Source organism: Pelophylax lessonae, assembly GCF_965119305.1.
Source record: "Pelophylax lessonae genome assembly, chromosome: 3".
In the NCBI taxonomy this organism is placed as follows: Eukaryota; Metazoa; Chordata; class Amphibia; order Anura; family Ranidae; genus Pelophylax; species Pelophylax lessonae.
Genome location: NC_138770.1, coordinates 294,412,040 through 294,433,228, shown reverse-complemented (window position 1 = coordinate 294,433,228; position 21,189 = coordinate 294,412,040). Strand labels below are relative to the sequence as shown.

General features: G+C 44.4%; 1 protein-coding gene across 1 annotated transcript in view; it reads left to right on the top strand.

Annotated features, from left to right (window-relative positions):
* Nucleotides 1–21,189, top strand: part of LOC309550491 (IgGFc-binding protein-like) — a gene marked incomplete at both ends in the record, with an annotated part of 214,675 nt that overhangs the window by 46,743 nt on the left and 146,743 nt on the right. Inside the window, 2 exons of the mRNA XM_082250860.1 lie at nt 8,013–8,393; nt 8,492–8,778. Coding sequence (XP_082106986.1) covers nt 8,013–8,393; nt 8,492–8,778 — 668 coding nt within the window. The remainder of the gene's footprint in view (nt 1–8,012; nt 8,394–8,491; nt 8,779–21,189) is intronic.

Genomic DNA, 21,189 nt, shown 5'->3' with positions numbered 1-21,189 from the left:
GTTTTGGAGAAGCAGATAGCATGCATTTAAAATCTGTCCCTGTTTCTTGGGGTCTTTGGCGTTTTGGGGGATGCACTGAACAGGGTATTGAGCTCTCTTTTCCTCTGTTTTCCCTTTTTATAATGGGGTGATCGCGTTGAAGAGGCTTCCGGGCTTTCCTGATTTGCTTCTGGTGGGAGTGGAACCAGGAATTCAGCATACCAATCAGGGAGGCTAACTTCCTCGATGTGCAGATTGATACAGAAATCATGTATGTCTGCTGGCGTGCGTAGGAGATATTGTTTGCCGCCCACGCCTGCTTGAAGAGCAAAGGGAAATTTCCACCTGTATGTAATGTTCTTTGCTTTAAGAATGTCTAATAAAGGCCTGAGTGCTCTCCTGTTGTTCAGGGTAATAGGAGATAGGTCCTGGTATAGTTGTATAGGGCAATCATTGAAAGTGATCTGTTCATTTTGCCTTGCCTTTGAAAGTATATCCTCTTTAAGGGGGTGGCTGGACAGGCAACAAATTATATCTCTCGGTGGAGCATCGTCTGGGGGTTTTGGTCTCAGAGCCCTGTGCGCCCTTTCAAATTCTATTGGCGATTCCTCCGGGCGCTCAAGCAGGGTGTTAAACACAGTTTGGAGGGAGCGTTTGATTCCTTCCCTCTCTATGGATTCCGGGACTCCCCTCACCCTTATATTGTTACGACGACCACGGTTGTCCAGATCCTCCACTTGCCTATTTATAGCTATCAGGTGGGATGAATGGGACATGGCTACATCTTCTAGCCTCCTTATGTGTCCCTGTGCCTCCCTGCTCTCTCAACGGCCGACATTTGGTCGGAGAGCCTAGTGATGTCCGCCCTCAAGTCCACAATGGCTGAAGCAAAAGAGTTTTTTATATCAGCCGCTATTGCCGTCATTATTTTATATGTCAATGGGGGATCAGAGGGCTCAGGCTCACCTGCAGTGTCCTCGGTATCGGCCAGGGAGTCTGTATTGTACTCCCTGTCTTCCTCCCCGCGTGATGACCGCGCCATCTTGGAGGCCTGGGAGCTCCTTGTAGTGGAGGTGCTAGTGCCGAAAAAGTCCGGGATATTCCTCGCAGTGTTGCTCGGTCCGGCCCTAGGAGTCTTTGTGCCGGTGCCTGGCTTGTTTGCTCTGCCCATACTCGAGCGCAGTGGAGCCCGCTAGCTCAAGGAGACCCGTTCGGCAGAGGAGCTCTGTCTTCAGACGTCCATTCCGTCCGCGCGCCAAGCCACGCCCGTCAGAGTTTGTGACCTTTTTTGTTGGTGGTGACTTTTTTTTTTTGGCCAGGCAGTGTATAAATAAATTTCCACATTGAGCACATTTACAGCAATGAGAGCAGAAGCAAAGCTGAAGTCATAGGAAATCATTAGGATTTCTACAGATGCAGAAACCTTTTCAACCCTTTAATGTGTATATTCCTATAATTACAATGTATGATACCTCTTCCCACTGTGCCATCCAAGCTTCTAAAGTCTATCTCAGTTGGCTACTTACAAGGCTCCTACAGTATCTGATGTGTTCCTCAAATGCTGCCCATGTTGCCACTTTTCTCTCTTCTAACTTAGCTTTTGTAATCATAATCCCAAAAAACGCACCTTCATTCACATTACTAGTAGAGTTGAGCAGACACCTGGATGTCCGTGTTCGGCGGGTTCGGCCGAACTTGAAAAAAAAGTCCGGGTCCGTGTCCCGGACTTTTTCCAAACTTTACCCGGACACCGAACCCCATTGAAGTCAATGGGGACCCGAACTTTCAGGCACTAAAATGGCTCTAAAACACCAATGGAAAGGGCTAGAGTGCTGCAAATGGCAGCAAAATGTAGTTAAGAGCATGGCAAGTGCTCTGCAAACAAATGTGGATAGGGAAATAACTTAAAACAAAAAAAAAACAGAAAAATAAAACAATTTTCTTCATCTGTGAAGGACGAGGTCCATATGGAGTAGGAGGGAGGTTGAGGTGGCGGTGGATGTGGCGGTGTAGGTGGAAGCGGCGGTGGAGGGGGACGAGGTAGCCAACACTGCTTTTTTTCAGTCATTTTAAATTAGGGTACACCCCAAAAGAGTGAGAAAGATCAAAAATATAACAATGGCTGGGTAAGGTCGGTACCCATCTCTATTCTGCACAAGGTACAGAAAAGTCTGGTGGGATCCATGCCTGGTTCATTTTAATGAACGTGAGCTTGTCCACATTGTCTCTCTCGACAGGCGGCTGTGCTTGTCTGTGATAATGCCCCCAGCCGTGCTAAATACACGTACAGATAATACACTGGCTGCAGGGCACGCCAGCACCTCCAAGGCATAAAGGGCAAGCTCAGGCCATGTGCCCAATTTGGAGACCTAGAAGTTGAAGGGTTCTTCTGAGGTGCTGGCGGTGCCCTTGCTGCGTTGGCGACCTCTTCCTCCTCCTCCTCCTCCTCTGCCTTGGCCTTGTGCTTCCACTGTGGCCCCGCTGTCAGGTGGGAATGCCAGCAGCATCGCGTCTACCAGCGTGCGCTTGTACTCGAGCATCTTGCGATCACGCTCGAGTGAGTGAATTAAGGACGGTACGTTGTCCTTGTAATGGGGATCCAGCAGTGTGGCCACCCAGTAATCAGCACAAGTTAGAATGTGGGCAACTCGGCGGTCGTTGTGGAGACACTGCAGCCTGTAATCGCTCATGTGTGCCAGGCTGCCCAGAGTCAATGAAAGGCTGTCCTCTGTGGGAGGTGTATCGTCTGTGTCTTCTGTATCCCCCCCAGCCACGCACCAGTGATGGCCATGAGCTGGCCTGGGTGCCACACTGCTGTGAACATGGTTCCATCTCCTCCTCCATCTCCTCCTCCTCCTCATCCTACAGAACTGTGCCCCTGCTGGACAATTGTGTACCTGGCGTTTGTGGGTGCAGGAACCCACCCTCGGAGCCACTTGTGAATGACTGCCCTGAATGACTTTCTCTATCAAAAATGACAATTTTTAAGAACTTTTTTGTGCGATTTGGTGTCTGGGGGGTCTAAAAAGTGTACCTGTGAAGTTTCAGCTCTGTAGCATGTCCAGAACCAGAAAAAAAATTAGAATTAGGGTTAGGGCTAGGGTTAGGGTTAGGGCTAGGGTTAGGGTTATTTTTAGTGCTTAGGGTTAGAGGGTTAGGGTTAGAGGCATAGAGGTAGGGTAACTCTAACCCTAAGTATCTCACCATAACCCTAAACCTATCCCCTAACACTAAACTTAACCCTAACCCTTAAAGCCCAGTTCCTGTCCCATTTTGGTCGGTTGTGGTCTGTTTGCGGATGTTTGCGGTGCGTTAAACGGGGAGTTTGGTCTGTCACTGTGAAGCGGGCGTAACCCTTACACTACCTGATCAATACAACATCATACCTGATCGTATACACACACTGGATGTTTTAAAGCACGTTATTCCAAACAATTTAGGAATGTTAGGAATGTTAGGTGATTTATGGATTAAAACCCGACTCTGCGTCAACTACGTAATTTTCCATGGGAGTTTTGCCATGGATCCCCCTCCGGCATGCCACAGTCCAGGTGTTAGTCCCCTTGAAACAACTTTTCCATCACTATTGTGGCCAGAAAGAGTCCCTGTGGGTTTTAAAATTCGCCTGCCTATTGAAGTCTATGGCGGTTCGCAATGTTCGCCGGTTCGCGAACATTTGCCGATGTTCGCGTTCGCCGTTCGCGAACATTAAATTTTATGTTTGCGACATCACTATTTGGAAGGTGTATCTCACACGTACCGATACAGACCATGCCTCAATTTTATTCTTTTTACCCCAAAGGGTGTATATTGAATAGCGGAATAGAAAAAATTTTATAAAACGGTGTATCTCACACGTACAAACACATACTAGGCCCCGATTACAATTTTTTGTACCCTACAGGCAGGATGAGGAGTAGGAGGAGTTAGGAACAGGAGGCAAACTGAAGCACCCTGCAATCCTTGGCGGTGGAAGATGCGCCCCAAAAATTTGGAAGTAGAGATGTCCCGAACTGTTCGCCGGTGAACAGTTCCCGGCGAACTTCGCATGTTCGCGTTCGCCTCGGTGGGCGAACATATGCGATGTTCGGTCCGCCTCCTATACATCATCATTGAGGCAAACTTTGACCCTGAACCTCACAGTCAGCAGACACATTCCAGGCCAATCAGCATACCTCCCTCCCACACCCTCCCACCTCCTATAAATAAGCAAGGGCAGCATCCATCTTAGATCATTCTGAAGCAGTGTGTTAGTGAGAGCAGGGAAAGTGCTGCTGCTGCTGCTGTTAATAGCTAGGGACAGTTGTTAGTCAGTGTTCCCGGTCTTGTTAGTCAGTGTTCTTGGTACACTCCTGCTGTAAGGACCGCACCCCAAAAAGCCCTTCTTAGGGCTGGTATTTGAGTTTTTTTATATATATATATATATATATATATATATATATATCTATTGTCCCCAAAAAGCGCTTTTTAGGGCTGGTATTTGTGTAATTTTGTTTTATATATATATATATATATATATATATATATATATATATATATATATATATATATATATATATATATTGTCCCTAAAAGCCCTTTTTAGGGCTGGTATTTGAGTATTTATTTTCTATATATTTATCAGGCATTTTTGGAGGCAGGCATGACTTTTTTTGGGATTAGTGTCGGGGGGGGGGGGTCTAAAAAGTGTACCTGTGAAGTTTCAGCTCTGTAGCATGCCCAGAACCAGAAAAAAAAGATCGTATAGGTGTAAAAGGAGGGTTCCCACCATCCCTGCTCTACTGAAAAATGATCTTTTTTTTCTGGTTCTGGACATGCTACAGAGCTGAAACTTCACAGGTACACTTTTTAGACCCCCCATACACTAAATCACACAAAAAAAGTTCTTAAAAATTGTCATTTTTGATAGAGAGACAATTATTGGAAAAATTAAAAAAAAAATTCTTTAGATTTATTGTCTGGGGGGTCTAAAAAGTGTACATGTGAAGTTTCAGCTCTGTAGTATGTCCAGAACCAGAAAAAAAAATAGAATTAGGGTTAGGGCTAGGGTTAGGGTTAGGGTTAGGGTTAGGGCTAGGGTTAGGGTCAGGGCTAAGGTTAGGGTTATTTTTAGTGCTTAGGGTTAGAGGGTTAGGGTTAGAGGGGTAGGGGTAGGGTTACTAGCTCTAACCCTAAGTATCTCACCGTAACCCTAACCCTATCCCCTAAAACTAAACCTAACCCTCTAACCATAACCCTAACCCTCTAACCTTAACCCTAACCCTCTAAGCCTAGCCATAAAAATAACCCTAACCCTAAACCTAACCCTAGCCCTAACCCTAATCCTAACCCTAACCCTCTAACCTCAAACTTAACCCCCTAACCCTAGCCCTAACCCTAACCCTAGCCCTAACCCTAGCCCTAACCCTAGCCCTAACCCTAATTCGTAATTTTTTTCTGGTTCTGGGCATGCTACAGAGCTGAAAAGTCACAGGTACACTTTTTTAGACCCCCCAGACACTAAATCCAAAGAAATTTTTTTTTTATTATTTATTTTTTTTTTTAATTTTTCCAATAATTGGCTCTCTATCAAAAATGACAATTTTTAAGAACTTTTTTGTGTGATTTGGTGTCTGGGGGGTCTAAAAAGTGTACCTGTGAAGTTTCAGCTCTGTAGCATGTCCAGAACCAGAAAAAAAATTAGAATTAGGGTTAGGGCTAGGGTTAGGGTTAGGGCTAGGGTTAGGGTTATTTATAGTGCTTAGGGTTAGAGGGTTAGGGTTAGAGGCATAGGGGTAGGGTAACTCTAACCCTAAGTATCTCACCATAACCCTAAACCTATCCCCTAACACTAAACCTAACCCTAACCCTTAAAGCCCAGTTCCTGTCCCATTTTGGTCGGTTGTGGTCTGTTTGCGGATGTTTGCGGTGCGTTAAACGGGGAGTTTGGTCTGTCACTGTGAAGCGGGCGTAACCCTTACACTACCTGATCGATACAACATCATACCTGATCGTATACACACACTGGATGTTTTAAAGCACGTTATTCCAAACAATTTAGGAATGTTAGGAATGTTAGGTGATTTATGGATTAAAACCCGACTCTGCGTCAACTACGTAATTTTCCATGGGAGTTTTGCCATGGATCCCCCTCCGGCATGCCACAGTCCAGGTGTTAGTCCCCTTGAAACAACTTTTCCATCACTATTGTGGCCAGAAAGAGTCCCTGTGGGTTTTAAAATTCGCCTGCCTATTGAAGTCTATGGCGGTTCGCAATGTTCGCCGGTTCGCGAACATTTGCCGATGTTCGCGTTCGCCGTTCGCGAACATTAAATTTTATGTTCGCGACATCACTATTTGGAAGGTGTATCTCACACGTACTGATACAGACTATGCCGCAATTTTATTCTTTTTACCCCAAAGGGTGTATATTGAATAGCGGAATAGAAAAAAATTTATAAAACGGTGTATCTCACAAGTACAAACCCAGACTAGGCCCCGATTACAATTTTTTGTACCCTAAAGGCAGGATGAGGAGTAGGAGGAGTTCGGAACAGGAGGAAAACTGAAGCACCCTGCAATCCTCAGCGTTGGAAGATGCGCCTTAAAAATTTGGAAGGTGTATCTCACACGTACCAATACAGACTATGCCGCAATTTAATTCTTTTTACTCCAAAGGGTGTAGATTGAATAGCGGAATAGAAAATATGATATAAAAAGGTGTATCTCACACGTACAGACCCAGACTAGGCCCAGATTACAATTTTTTGTACCCTAAAGGCAGGATGAGGAGTAGGAGGAGTTCGGAACAGGAGGCAAACTGAAGCACCCTGCAATCCTCGGCGGTGGAAGATGCGCCCCAAAAAATTTGGAAGGTGTATCTCACACGTACCGATACAGACTATGCCGCAATTTAATTTTTTTTATCCCAAAAGGGTGTAGATTGAATAGCGGAATAGAAAATATGATATAAAATTGGTGATTTTTCAATAGCACATGTGAACACAGCAGTGTCTTATGTTTTATGTCACGGTCAGCTCAGCAGCAGGCTATGAAGGGAAAAATAAAAAAATTCCCCTTTAACTTTGTAATTTTTAAATAGCAGATTAGTACAGACTATGCCACAATTAAATTTTTTTAAACCCAAAAGGGTGTATATTGAATAGTGGAATAGAAAAAAGTATATAAAATTGAAAATCACTCAATAGCACATGTGAACACAGCAGTGTCTTATGTCACGGTCAGCTCTGCAGCAGGCTATGAAGGGAAAAAAAAAATCCCCTTTAACTTTGTAATTTTTAAATAGCAGATTAGAACAGCAATCTGTAATAAAATATAGCTGAACGCTGCACACAACAGACTGATAAAAATATATTTTTTTCTCCCTCCTCCTCCTCAGTGGGCTCAAGTGAGGGCAAAAAGATTGTTCACTGCACCACCCCCCACACTGTTCTGTCCCTGCCTAATCTCTCCAGCCTGTCCCTAAAATGCTCAAATAACTTTCCCTGCCTACACTCCGACCTGTCCCTGCATTCTTTTCGGGCACAATTTTTCACTGTCTGTCCCTAATCAGCAGCCAGCACGTATGATGTGTGCTCTCTCCCTACACTACAGCAGAATGACGCACCACGCTGTGTCTCTCGAACTTATAAAGACATGGGTCACATGCTTCAGATGGCCAATCACAGCTACTTATACATTAGTAGGCATGGCTGGGATGGCTTAAGGCACACCAGTTAAACGCTTGTTGATCGGCTGTTGAAAGCCCACCATTAAAAGCGCGCCATTACATACAAAACAGAAAATAAAATTACCGAACACGGATTTTAAACCCGAACATACAGTAAAGTTTTCGGGTCCGGGTAGCAAAAATCCAATTATCCGGTACGAACCCGAATAATACAGTCCGTGTTCGCTCAACACTAATTACTAGCATTTCATATAATGCTCCTTTAATGGTGTTATGGGACAGGAAAATCATATTTGATGTACTGTTGATTGGATTATTATAAGCTCTGTGAAGGGATTATGCAATTCTACATTTTATTTTACAGAAAAATGATATATTCTGGAACGGGGACTGTGACAATCGCTGTACATGTCAAGGAAATGATCATATGAACTGTACAGCTCAGACCTGTGATCCTGAAGAAGTGTGCAAAGTACAAAATGGAGTTAAGGCTTGTTTCCCTGCTGATACCTCCATCTGCCATATCTATGGTGATCCACACTACATAACATTTGATGGCAAGTTATATCATTTCCAAGGAGCCTGTAATTATACAGCTGTGGAGACCTGTGGAAACACAAGTGTGTACTTCTCAATCACTACAAGAAATGAGCACAGAGGAAGCCAAACCTGGACAGCTATAAACTCAGTTGCATTCAGCTTCAATGACCTTAATATCATTCTGGGCAAAAATAAAGAGGTGGAGGTAGGCTTTATAACAAAACAAATGCAAGATGGTTCCCTCAGCGGTCAAATTCATATTTTTTCCCACAGTTAATTTTCTGTCCTTTTCTCTATCTTTAGGTTAATGGACTCCTTGTCTCACTGCCTCTGAACCCAGCATCTGGCATCCTAATACACTTAAGTGGTTCCTTTGTTGTTGTGCAGACTGACTTTGGTCTTGAAGTTAAGTATAGCGGTGACCATGAACTCTTTGTTAAAGTAAATGAGAACTTTAAAGGAAAACTGTGTGGGCTCTGTGGCACTTACAATGGTAACCAACAAGATGACTTTTTGACACCTGAAGGTTTACTTGCCCCCACATCCAATGACTTTGGAAACAGCTGGCGTGTTCCTGATGACAATTGGGTGTAAGTATAAATAAAAGTTTTGCCTTGATGATCACCCTAGATCTAGACTCAATTACCAAAATGTAAGGACTTGGATGAACATTGAAAGAGAGACACACACATTTACTGGCTAGTAAATTGAATATATCTTTGTTAATATGGCTGTGTCACTTTGTGTGCAACCATAAACCCAGTGTGAACTATGGCTGTGTTTTTTGCTCTTGTAAACAATAACAAGAGGACATATGTAGGGTTGAGCAAACACGGACTGTATTATTCGTGTTCGTACCGAATAATTGGATTTTTGTTACCCGAACACGGACCCGAAAACTTTACTGTATGTTCGGGTAAAAATCCGTGTTCGGTCATTTTATTTCTGGGTTTTGTATGCATTGGCGCGCTTTTCATGGTGGGCTTTCAACAGCCAATCAACAAGCATTTAACTGGTGTGCCTTAAGCCATCCCAGCCATGCCTACAAATGTATTAATAGCTGTGATTGGCCATCTGAAGCATGTGACCAAGTCTTTATAAGTTCGAGCCAGCGCCGCTGCGTCATTATGCTGTGTAGTTCAGGGACAGAGCACACATCGTGCTGGCTGCTGAATAGGGACAGACAGGCAAAAATCATTTGTGTCCGGATAGAATTGAGGGACAGGTCGGAGTGTTTTAGGCAGGGCGAGTTGCAGGGCATTTTAGGGCGAGGCTGCTGATTTTTAGGGTCAGTGTTCTACAATCGATTTTGCTGTGTGGGGGGGGGGGTTTGCAGTGACCGATCTTATCAATCCTTTTAGGGAGAGGCTGGAGATAGGCAGGTGTCAGTGGTCCACATCGATTTTGCTGTGTGTGGGGTGCAGTGAACACAATCTTTTTTGCCCAATGAGGAGGAGGGAGAAAAGTATTTTTCTATCAGTCACTGTGTGCAGCGTTTTTCCTTCAGTGCTGCTGTGCTGACTGTGATAATACACTGCTGTGTTCACATGTGCTATTATGGAGTGATTTCAAAAGTTATACACTTTTTTCTATTCCACTATTCAATATACACCCTTGGGTTAAAAAAATTAAATTGTGGCATAGTCTGTACTAATCTAGTTAAAAATTACAAACTTAAAAGGGGAATTTGTTTTTTCCCTCCATAGCCTGCAGCAGAGCTGGTCCTCATCGATTTTGCTGTGTGTGGGGTACAGTGAAAACCATCTTTTTTGCCCACTGAGGAGGAGGGAGAAAAGTCTTTTTCTATCAGTCACTGTGTGCAGCGTTTTTCCTTCAGTGCTGCTGTGCTGACTGTGATAATACACTGCTGTGTTCACATGTGCTATTATGGAGTGATTTCAAAAGTTATACACTTTTTTCTATTCCACTATTCAATATACACCCTTGGGTTAAAAAAATTAAATTGTGGCATAGTCTGTACTAATCTAGTTAAAAATTACAAACTTAAAAGGGGAATTTTTTTTTCCCTCCATAGCCTGCAGCAGAGCTGACTGATATAAGACACTGCTGTTCACATGTGCTATTGATAAATCACACCAATTTTATATCATATTTTCTATTCCGCTATTCAATAAAAACCTTTGGGTATAAACAATTAAATTGCGGGATAGTCTGCGTTGGTACATGTGAGATACACCTTTCCAATTTTTGGGGTGCATCTCATACTTCCGAGGATTTGAGGGTGCTGCCTGTTCCGAACTCCTCCTACTCCTCATCCTGCCTTTGGGGGTACAAAAAATAGTAATTGGGGCCTAGTCTGGTTCTGTACGTGTGAGATACATACACCTTTTTTTTAATAATATTTTCTATTCCGCTATTCAATAAAAACCTTTGGGTATAAACAATTAAATTGCGGGATAGTCTGTGTCGGTATGTGTATGATACACCTTTCCAATTTTTGGGGTGCATCTCATACTTCCGAGGATTTGAGGGTGCTGCCTGTTCCGAACTCCTCCTACTCCTCATCCTGCCATTGGGGGTACAAAAAATAGTAATTGGGCCTAGTCTGGTTCTGTACATGTGAGATACATACACCTTTTTTTGATAATATTTTCTATTCCGCTATTCAATAAAAACCTTTGGGTATAAACAATTAAATTGCGGGATAGTCTGCGTTGGTACGTGTGAGATACACCTTTCCAATTTTTGGGGTGCATCTCATACTTCCGAGGATTTGAGGGTGCTGCCTGTTCCGAACTCCTCCTACTCCTCATCCTGCCTTTGGGGGTACAAAAAATAGTAATTGGTGCCTAGACTGGTTCTGTACGTGTGAGATTCATACACCTTTTTTTGATAATATTTTCTATTCCGCTATTCAATAAAAACCTTTGGGTATAAACAATTAAATTGCGGGATAGTCTGTGTTGGTACCTGTGAGATACACCTTTCCAATTTTTGGGGTGCATCTCATACTTCTGAGGATTTGAGGGTGCTGCCTGTTCCGAACTCCTCCTACTCCTCATCCTGCCTTTGGGGGTACAAAAAATAGTAATTGGGGCCTAGTCTGGTTCTGTACGTGTGAGATTACACCTTTTTTTTAATAATATTTTCTATTCCGCTATTTAATCTACACCTTTGGGTAAAAACAATTAAATTGCGGGATAGTCTGTGTCGGTACGTGTGAGATACATACACCTTTTGATATCATATTTTCTATTCCGCTATTTAATCAAAACCTTTGGGTAGTGATGTCGCGAACATAAAATTCGCTGTTCGCGAACGGCGAACGCGAACATCGGCGAATGTTCGCGAACCGGCGAACATTGCGAACCGCCATAGACTTTAATAGGCAGGCGAATTTTAAAACCCACAGGGACTCTTTCTGGCCACAATAGTAATGGAAAAGTTGTTTCAAGGGGACAAACACCTGGACTGTGGCATGCCGGAGAGGGATCACACAAAAAAAAAGTTCTTAAAAATTGTAATTTTTTGATAGAGAGCCAATTATTGGAAAATTTAAAAAAAAATAAAAATAAAAAATTTCTTTGGATTTAGCATCTGGGGGGTCTAAAAAGTGTACCTGTGAAGTTTCAGCTCTGTAGCATGTCCGGAACCAGAAAAAAAATTACGAATTAGGGTTAGGGCTAGGGTTAGGGCTAGGGTTAGGGTTAGGGCTAGGGTTAGGGTTAGGGCTAGGGTTAGGGTTAGGGCTAGGGTTAGGGCTAGGGTTAGGGTTAGGATTAGGGTTAGGGTTATTTTTATGGCTAGGCTTAGAGGGTTAGGGTTAAGGTTAGAGGGTTAGGGTTATGGTTAGTGGGTTAGGGTTAGGTTTTATGTTAGGGGCTAGGGTTAGGGTTACGGTGAGATACTTAGGGTTAGAGTTAGTAGCCCTACCCCTACCCCTCTAACTCTAACCCTAAGCACTAAAAATAACCCTAACCTTAGCCCTGACCCTAACCCTAGCCCTAACCCTAACCCTAACCCTAGCCCTAACCCTGATTCTATTTTTTTTTCTGGTTCTGGACATGCTACAGAGCTGAAACTTCACAGGTACACTTTTTAGACCCCCCCCCCCCACCAGACAATAAATCCAAAGAAATTTTTTATTTTTATTTATTTTTATTTTTTTAAGTTTTCCAATAATTGTCTCTCTATCAAAAATGACAATTTTTAAGAACTTTTTTGTGTGATTTAGTGTCTAGGGGGTCTAAAAAGTGTACTTGTGAAGTTTCAGCTCTGTAGCATGTCCAGAGCCAGAAAAAAAGATAAATTTTCAGTAGAGCAGGGATGGTGGGAACCCCTTTTACACCTATATGATCTTTTTTTTCTGGTTCTGGACATGCTACATATATATATATATATATATATATTAAAAAAATACTCAAATACCAGACCTCAAAGGGGCTTTTGGGGACAATATATATATATATATATATATATATATATATATATATATATATATATATATATCACAGAACAAAAAAAAATACACAAATACCAGCCCTCAAAAGGGCTTTTGGGGACAATAGATATATATATATATATATATATCACAGAACAAAAAAAATTACACAAATACCAGCCCTAGGAAGGCCTTTTTGGGGTGCTGTCCTTACAGCAGGAGTGTACCAAGAACACTGGCTGACAAGACCGGGAACTGTCCCCAGCTATAACAGCAGCAGCAGCACCAGCATTTTCCTTGCTCTCAGTAACACAGAAATGATCTAAGATGGATGCTGCCCTTGCTTATTTATAGGAGGTGGGAGGGAGGTATGCTGATTGGCCTGGAATGTGTCTGCTGACTGTGATGTTCAGGGTCAAAGTTTGCCTCAATGATGATGAATAGGAGGCGGACCGAACATCGCATATGTTCGCCCGCAGTGGCGAACGTTCGAAGTTCGCCGGCGAACCGTTCGGTACATCTCTACCTTTGGGTATAAACAATTAAATTGCGGGATAGTCTGTGTCGGTACGTGTGAGATACATATACCTTTTGATATCATATTTTCTATTCCGCTATTCAATCTACACCTTTGGGTAAAAACAATTAAATTGCGGGATAGTCTGTGTCGGTACGTGTGAAATACACCTTTCCAATTTTTGGGGCACATCTCATACTGCCGAGGATTTGAGGGTGCTTCAGTCTGCCTCCTGCCTGTTCCGAACTCCTCCTCTTCCTCATCCTGCCTTTAGGGTACAAAATATTGTAATCGGGGCCTAGTTTGTGTTTGTACGTGTGAGATACACCGTTTTGTAAAATTTGTCATATTCCGCTATTCAATATACACCCTGTTTGAGTGTAAAAAATTAAATTGCGGGATAGTCTGTATCGGTACATGTGAGATACACCTTTTTAAATTTGTTTGGGGTATCTCCTTCTACCGCCGAGGATTGCAGGGCGCTTCAGTTTGCCTCCTGTTCCCAACTCCTCCTACTCCTCTTCCTCATCCTGCCTTTAGGGTACAAAAAATTTTAATCGGGGCCTAGTCTGTGTTTGTACGTTTGAGATACACCGTTTTTTATCCTTTTTCCTATTCCGCTATTCAATATACACCCTTTTGGGGTAAAAAACATTAAATTGCGGCATAGTTTGCATATTTGACTGTGAGATACACCCGTGCGATACTGTTGTTGTTTTGTTCCGCTATTCAATAAACACCTTTCTAGGGCAAGATCATAAATTACAGAAATATGAGGAGACCGTCAAATAGGGGCCATGGCCTGGGTCGTGGTGCTGCTGGTAGAGCTCCTGTGGTCGATCTGTGCCAGCTACACGCACAAGTGAAACACCTTCCTCAAGTGTGAGTAGGCGACAGAACCTGCATCAGTATTTGGTAGGGCATCATACGCCTCTAGAAGTGATGAGGCCAGAACAAGTAGAGGCGATAGTAGATTGGTTTGCTGCTGACAGTGCCTCCAGTTCCTTCACATTGTCTCCCACCCAGTCTACTGCAGAAAGGTCAGAGTTGGCACCTGCAGCCGATGTCCAACCGTCTTTCACCTCACCCCCTTGCAAATCAGGCAAGCAGTCTGAGCCCCAAGCCATACAGCAGTCTCTTCTTCTTTTTGAGGACTCTGTCAGCAGGGTTTCCCAGGGCCATCCACCTAGCCCTGCCCCAGAAGTGGAAGAGATTGAGTGCAGCGATGCCCAACCACTTATTTCTCAAGATGAGTACATGCAAGGACCATCGCAGCACGTCTCCGATGATGACGAAACGCAGGTGCCAACAGAATTGTGGAGACCGACAAGGAGGGCAGGGGTGAAGACTGGGTGGAAGATGATGTGGAGGACGATGAGGTCCTTGACCCCACATGGAATGAAGGTCATGCAGGTGACCTGAGTAGTTTGGAGGAAGAGGCGGTGGTCGCACAGAGCCACCAGCACAGCAGAAGAGGGAGCAGGGTGCAGAAGCGGAGCGGCCGTGCCCTAGACACTATGCCTGCTACTGCCCAACGCAGCAAGGGAACGAGCGCAGCAAAGCCAGCTCAAAGGAGTTCTCTAGCGTGGAAGTTCTTTATAAAATGTGCTGATGACAGGACACGAGTGGTTTGCACCCTGTGCAATCAGAGCCTGAAGCGAGGCATAAACCTTCCCAACCTGAGCACAACCTGCATGATCAGGCATCTAAGTGCAAAGCACGAGCTGCAGTGGAGTAGACACCTTCAAAACCAAGAAACGTCTCTGGCTCATCCTGCTTCCTCTTCTGCTGCAGTCTCAGCCGCTCCATCCACATCTGTAGTGATACCGGCACCTGCCACCCCACAAACAGACGATCTGTCAGCAACACCACCACCTGGGTCACCAACCATCTCCACAATGTCCCGTGGAAGCGTTCAGCTTTCCATCTCCCAAACACTTGAGAGGAAGAGGAAGTACCCCCCTACTCACCCGCGATCCCTGGCCCTGAATGTCAGCATTTCAAAATTCTTGGCCTTTGAAATGCTGTCATTCCGTCTGGTGGAGACGCACAGTTTTAAAAACCTTATGTCGGTGGCTGTCCCACAGTACGTCGTGCCCAGCCGCCACTACTTTTCCAGGCAAGCCATCCCTTCCCTGCACAACCAAGTGGAGGAAAAAATCAGGTGTGCACTGCGCAACGCCATCTGTGCCAAGGTCCTCCTAACTACCGATACGTGGACCAGTAAGCACGGTCAGAGGCGTTATATCTCCCTAACAGCACACTGCGGATGGGCCTGAGGCGGATAGCAATTTGGCGCATGTCCTTCCACCACCGAGGATTGCAGGGCACTTCAGTTTGCCTCCTGTTCCTAACTCCTCCTACTCCGCTTCCTCATCTTCTACCGCCTCCTCATCCGGTCAGCGTAACACCTTCACCACTAACTTCAGCACGGCCAGGGGTAAACGACAGCAGGCAGTTTTAAAACTTGCCTGTTTGGGGGAAAAACCACACACCGTGCAGGAGTTGTGGAGGAGCATGGAACAGCAGACAAATGAGTTGTTGCTGCCAGCGAGCCTCAAGCCCGGCCTGGTGGTGTGCGATAACGGGCGAAATCTCATAGCAGCTCTGGTCCGAGCCGGTTTGACGCACATCCCTTGCCTGGCGCATGTGCTGAATTTGGTGGTGCAGAGGTTCCTTAAAAACGACCCCGATATGCTGCAGAAAGTGCGGGCCGTCTGTGCGAACTTTCGGCGTTCTCACCCTGCTGCTGCTCGCCTGTCAGCGCTGCAGCGTAACTTCGGCCTTCCCGCTCACCGCCTCATATGTGATGTGCCCACAAGGTGGAACTCCACCTTGCACATGCTTGAAAGACTGTGCGAGCAGCAGCAGGCCATAGTGGAGTTTCAGCTGCAGCACGCACGCGTGAGTCGCTCTGCGGAACAGCACCACTTCACCACCAATAACTGGGCCTCCATGCGAGACCTGTGTGCCTTGTTGCGCTGTTTTGAGTACCCCACCAACATGGCCAGTGCCGATGACGCCGTTGTCAGCTTAACTATCCCACTTCTATGCCTCTTTGAAAAAACGCATGGGGCGATGATGGAAGAGGATGTGGCACAGGATGAGGAGGAGGATGATGAGGTAACATTTCCAAGGCTTTCAGGGCAGTCATTCGCAAGGGGCTCCGAGGGTGGGTTCCTGCACACACAAACGCCAGGGACACAATTGTCCAGCAGGGGCACAGTTCTGGAGGATGAGGAGGAGGAGATGGAGGAGGAGATGGAACCATGTTCACAGCAGGGTGGCACCCAGGCCAGCTCATGGCCATCACTGGTGCGTGGCTGGGGGGATACAGAGGACACAGACGATACACCTCCCACAGAGGACAGCCTTTCGTTGCCTCTGGGCAGCCTGGCACACATGAGCGATTACATGCTGCAGTGTCTCCACAACGACCGCCGAGTTGCCCACATTCTAACTTGTGCTGATTACTGGGTGACCACGCTGCTGGATCCCCATTACAAGGACAACGTCCCATCCTTAATTCACTCACTGGAGCGCGATCGCAAGATGCGCGAGTACAAGCGCACGCTGGTAGACGCGATGCTGCTGGCATTCCCACCTGACAGCGGGGCCACAGTGGAAGCACAAGGCAGAGGAGGAGGAGGAGGAAGAGGTCGCCAACGCAACCAGGGCACCGCCAGCACCTCAGAAGGCAGGGTTAGCATGGCCGAAATGTGGAAAAGCTTTGTCAGCACGCCACAACAAACAGCAGCACCAGCAGCTCATATGGAACGTCTTAGCAGGAGGCAGCATTTCACCAACATGGTGGAGCAGTATGTGTGCCCACGCCTACATGTAGTGAATGACGGGTCTGCCCCCTTCAACTTCTGGGTCTCCAAATTGGGCACATGGCCTGAGCTTGCCCTTTACGCCTTGGAGGTGCTGGCGTGCCCTGCAGCCAGTGTATTATCTGAACGGGTATTTAGCACGGCTGGGGGCGTTATCACAGACAAGCGCAGCCGCCTGTCCAGAGACATTGTGGACAAGCTCACGTTCATTAAAATGAACCAGGCATGGATCCCACGGGACTTTTCCGTACCTTGTGCAGAATAGCGATGGGTATCGACCTTACCCAGCCATTGTTCTATTTTTGCTCTTTCTCACTCTTTTGGGGTGTACCCTCATTTAAAATTTCTGAAAAAAAGCAGTGTTGGCTACCTCGTCCTCCTCAGGGCCAGATTTACATAGGGGCTATTGGAGCTGCAGCTCCAGGCCCCTACCTTAATATAGGCCCCGGGTTGGCCATATTCACTGTTACCGCTCTTCTGTCACTTGTAAACACAGAAGTCTGGCTTCTATGCTCGCTTCCCCAGGCAGCTCCCTCAGAACCTCCCCACACAGCACGAAGGCCAGACAAGGAGGGACAGTTGCCGATGCATGGATGTGTTTATGGGCTTCAGAGACAGCATCCCATGTTGAATTAGGCATGCATGGTTGCACCCTTCCTCCTCTGGGTGCATGCCAAGGCACGGCCCTTAAGGCCCTTCAAAATCCTCAGCACCAAGCCCATGATGCTCTTAATCCGGCCCTGGTCCTCCTCCACCTCCGCTTCCACCTACACCGCCCATAGGTGTGCGCAGCCTATTGCATTAGGGTGTGCACCCCAAAGTTCAAATACACATGCATGTGTTTGCCTACATGTACATGACCCCGATACATTACTCTCCCTGCTGGCAAAGTGAAATAGAGCAGAGCAGGTCCGAGGGAGATCTTTCCCATCTCCTCACTGGCAAACAGAGCGATAATGCTATGTGCCCTAGGTGATTAGGGTGTGCCCAGGTACACCCGGCACACCCTGTGCGCACGCCTATGACACCGCCACATCCACCACCACCTCAACCTCCCTCCTACTCCATATGGGCCTCGTCCTTCAGAGATGAAGAACATTATTTTATTTTTCTGTTTTTTTTTGTTGTTTTAAGTTATTTCCCTATCCACATTTGTTTGCAGAGCACTTGCCATGCTCTTAACTACGTTTTGCTGCCATTTGCAGCACTCTAGCCCTTTCCATTGGTGTTTTAGAGCCATTTTAGTGCCTGAAAGTTCGGGTCCCCATTGACTTCAATGGGGTTCGGTGTCCGGGAAAAGTTCGGCAAAAGTCCGGGACACGGACCCGGACTTTTTTTTCAAGTTCGGCTGAACCCGCCGAACACGGACATCCAGGTGTCCGCTCAACTCTAGACATATGTAAATGTTTGTGTGTGACAAGATTATTTGCAGTTCACTAAGATGGTTTGCCTTTCACTCAGATGGAGGTACAGCAGAATTCTATAAATTCATTATTTATAACAAAATGCATCTATTTAAAAAATAAACCTGGGATTTAAAAAAATATATTATAAATATATGTATATATATATATATATATATATATATATATATATATATATATATATATATATATATATATATATATATACAGTATCTCAAAAAGGTCAGTACACCCCTCACATTTTTGTAAATTTTTCATTATATCTTTTCATGTTACAACACTGAATAAATGCTACTTTGCTACAATGTAAAGTAGTGAGTGTACAGCTTGTATAACAGTGTAAATTTGCTGTCCCCTCAAAATAACTCAACACACAACTATTAATGTCTAAACCGCTGTCAACAAAAATGAGTACACCCCTAAGTGACAATGTCCAAATTGGGCCCAATTAGCCATTTTCCCTCCCCGGTGTCATGAGACGCGTGAGTGTTACAAGGTCTCTGGTGTTAATGGGGAGAAGGTGTGTTAAATTTGGTGTTATCACTCTCACCCTCTCATACTGGTCACTGGAAGTTCAACGTGGCACCTCATGGCAAAGAACTCTGAGAATCTGAAAAAAAGTAATTGTTGCTCTACATAAAGATGGCCTAGGCTATCAAAAGATTGCCAAGACCAAGAAACTGAGCTGCAGCACGGTGGCCAAAACCATACAGTGGTTTAACAGGACAGGTTCCACTCAGAACAGGCCTTGCCATGGTTGACCAAAGAAATTGAGTGCACATGCTTAGCGTCATATCCAGAGATTTTCAACCAGTGAGGAGCACAAAGACAAGTGTGTCTTGCCTACAGTCAAGAATGTTGGTGGGAGTGTCATGGTCAGGGGCTGCATGACTGCTGCCGGCATTGGGGAGCTACAGTTCATTGAGGGAACCATGAATGCCAACATGCACTGTGACATACTGAAGCAGAGTATGATCCCCTCTCTTCAGAGACTGGGCTGCAGGGCAGTATTCCAACATGATAACGACACCCAAACACAGCTCCAAGATGACCACTGCCTTGATAAAAAAGCTGAGGGTAAGGGTGATGGACTGGCCAAGCATGTCTCTCGACCTAAACCCAATTGAACATCTGTGGGGCATCCTCAAATGGAAGGTGGAGGAGTGCAAGGTCTCTGACCTCCACCAGTTCCGTGATGTCATCATGGAGGAGTGGAGGAGGACTCCAGTGGCAACCTATGAAGCTCTGGTGAACTCCATGCCCAAAAGGGTTAAGGCAGTGCTGGAAAATAATGGTGGCCACACAAAATATTGACACTTTGGGCCAAATTTGGACATTATCAATTGGAGTGTACTCACTTTTGTTGCCAGCGGTTTAAACATTAATGGCTGTGTGTTGAGTTATTTTGAGGGGACAGCAAATGTACACTGTTATACAAGCTGTAAACTCACTACTTTACATTGTAGCAAAGTGTAATTTCTTCAGTGTTGTCACATGAAAAAATATAATAAAATATTTACAAAAATGTGAGGGGTGTACTCACTTTTGTGAGACACTGTATCTATCTATCTATCTATCTATCTATCTATCTATCTATCTATCTATCTATCTATCTATCTATCTATCTATCTATCTATCTATCTATCTATCTATCTATCTATCTATCTATCTATCTATCTATCTATATCTATATATATATATATCGATATATATAAATAGATATATATATATATATATATATATATATATATATATATATATATATATATATATATCTATTTATATATATCGATATATATATATATATAGATATAGATAGATAGATAGATAGATAGATAGATAGATAGATAGATAGATAGATAGATAGATAGATAGATAGATAGATAGATAGATAGATAGATAGATAGATAGATAGATAGATAGATAGATAGATAGATAGATAGATAGATAGATAGATAGATACAGTGTCTCACAAAAGTGAGTACACCCCTCACATTTTTGTAAATATTTTATTATATTTTTTCATGTGACAACACTGAAGAAATTACACTTTGTTACAATGTAAAGTAGTGAGTTTACAGCTTGTATAACAGTGTACATTTGCTGTCCCCTCAAAATAACTCAACACACAGCCATTAATGTTTAAACCGCTGGCAACAAAAGTGAGTACACTCCAATTGATAATGTCCAAATTTGGCCCAAAGTGTCAATATTTTGTGTGGCCACCATTATTTTCCAGCACTGCCTTAACCCTTTTGGGCATGGAGTTCACCAGAGCTTCATAGGTTGCCACTGGAGTCCTCCTCCACTCCTATATATATTTATATTTGCCATAAATACATGGGTTCTTCAAAATATTAATTATAAAAAAGTGTGTCTTTAAAGACCCCTTGAACTTTATTTTTCTTTTTTATAAGTTATCACATAACCTCTCGTTTTAGCTACAGTACATAAAGGCCTTGAGAGGTGGGGGTGGAGAACAGCAGTTCACTGATCTTCCCTGTGAATGACTGTGCAGGGGAGGATATGTCGGATGGACGGGCTGTTTTCCCAGCACAGCCAGAAAACTGGCAATGCTGAGAGGGTTGTGCTCTCATGCCTAGCATTCTCTCTTTGAAATAGGAAAGCAGGGGGGATGGCAGGAACACCAGGTATCCCATACAAAGGAAGCAATGCAAAGAGAACACAATATGGTACAGCAGATACATATTAGGAATAGGACATGTTGAGCTAACATACTCTTTAACAAGGTTAAATGGTAGGTTATAGCACCTAACCTAGTTTCTCTTTTATATTATAGAAAAAAATTAAAACAAATATGAGAA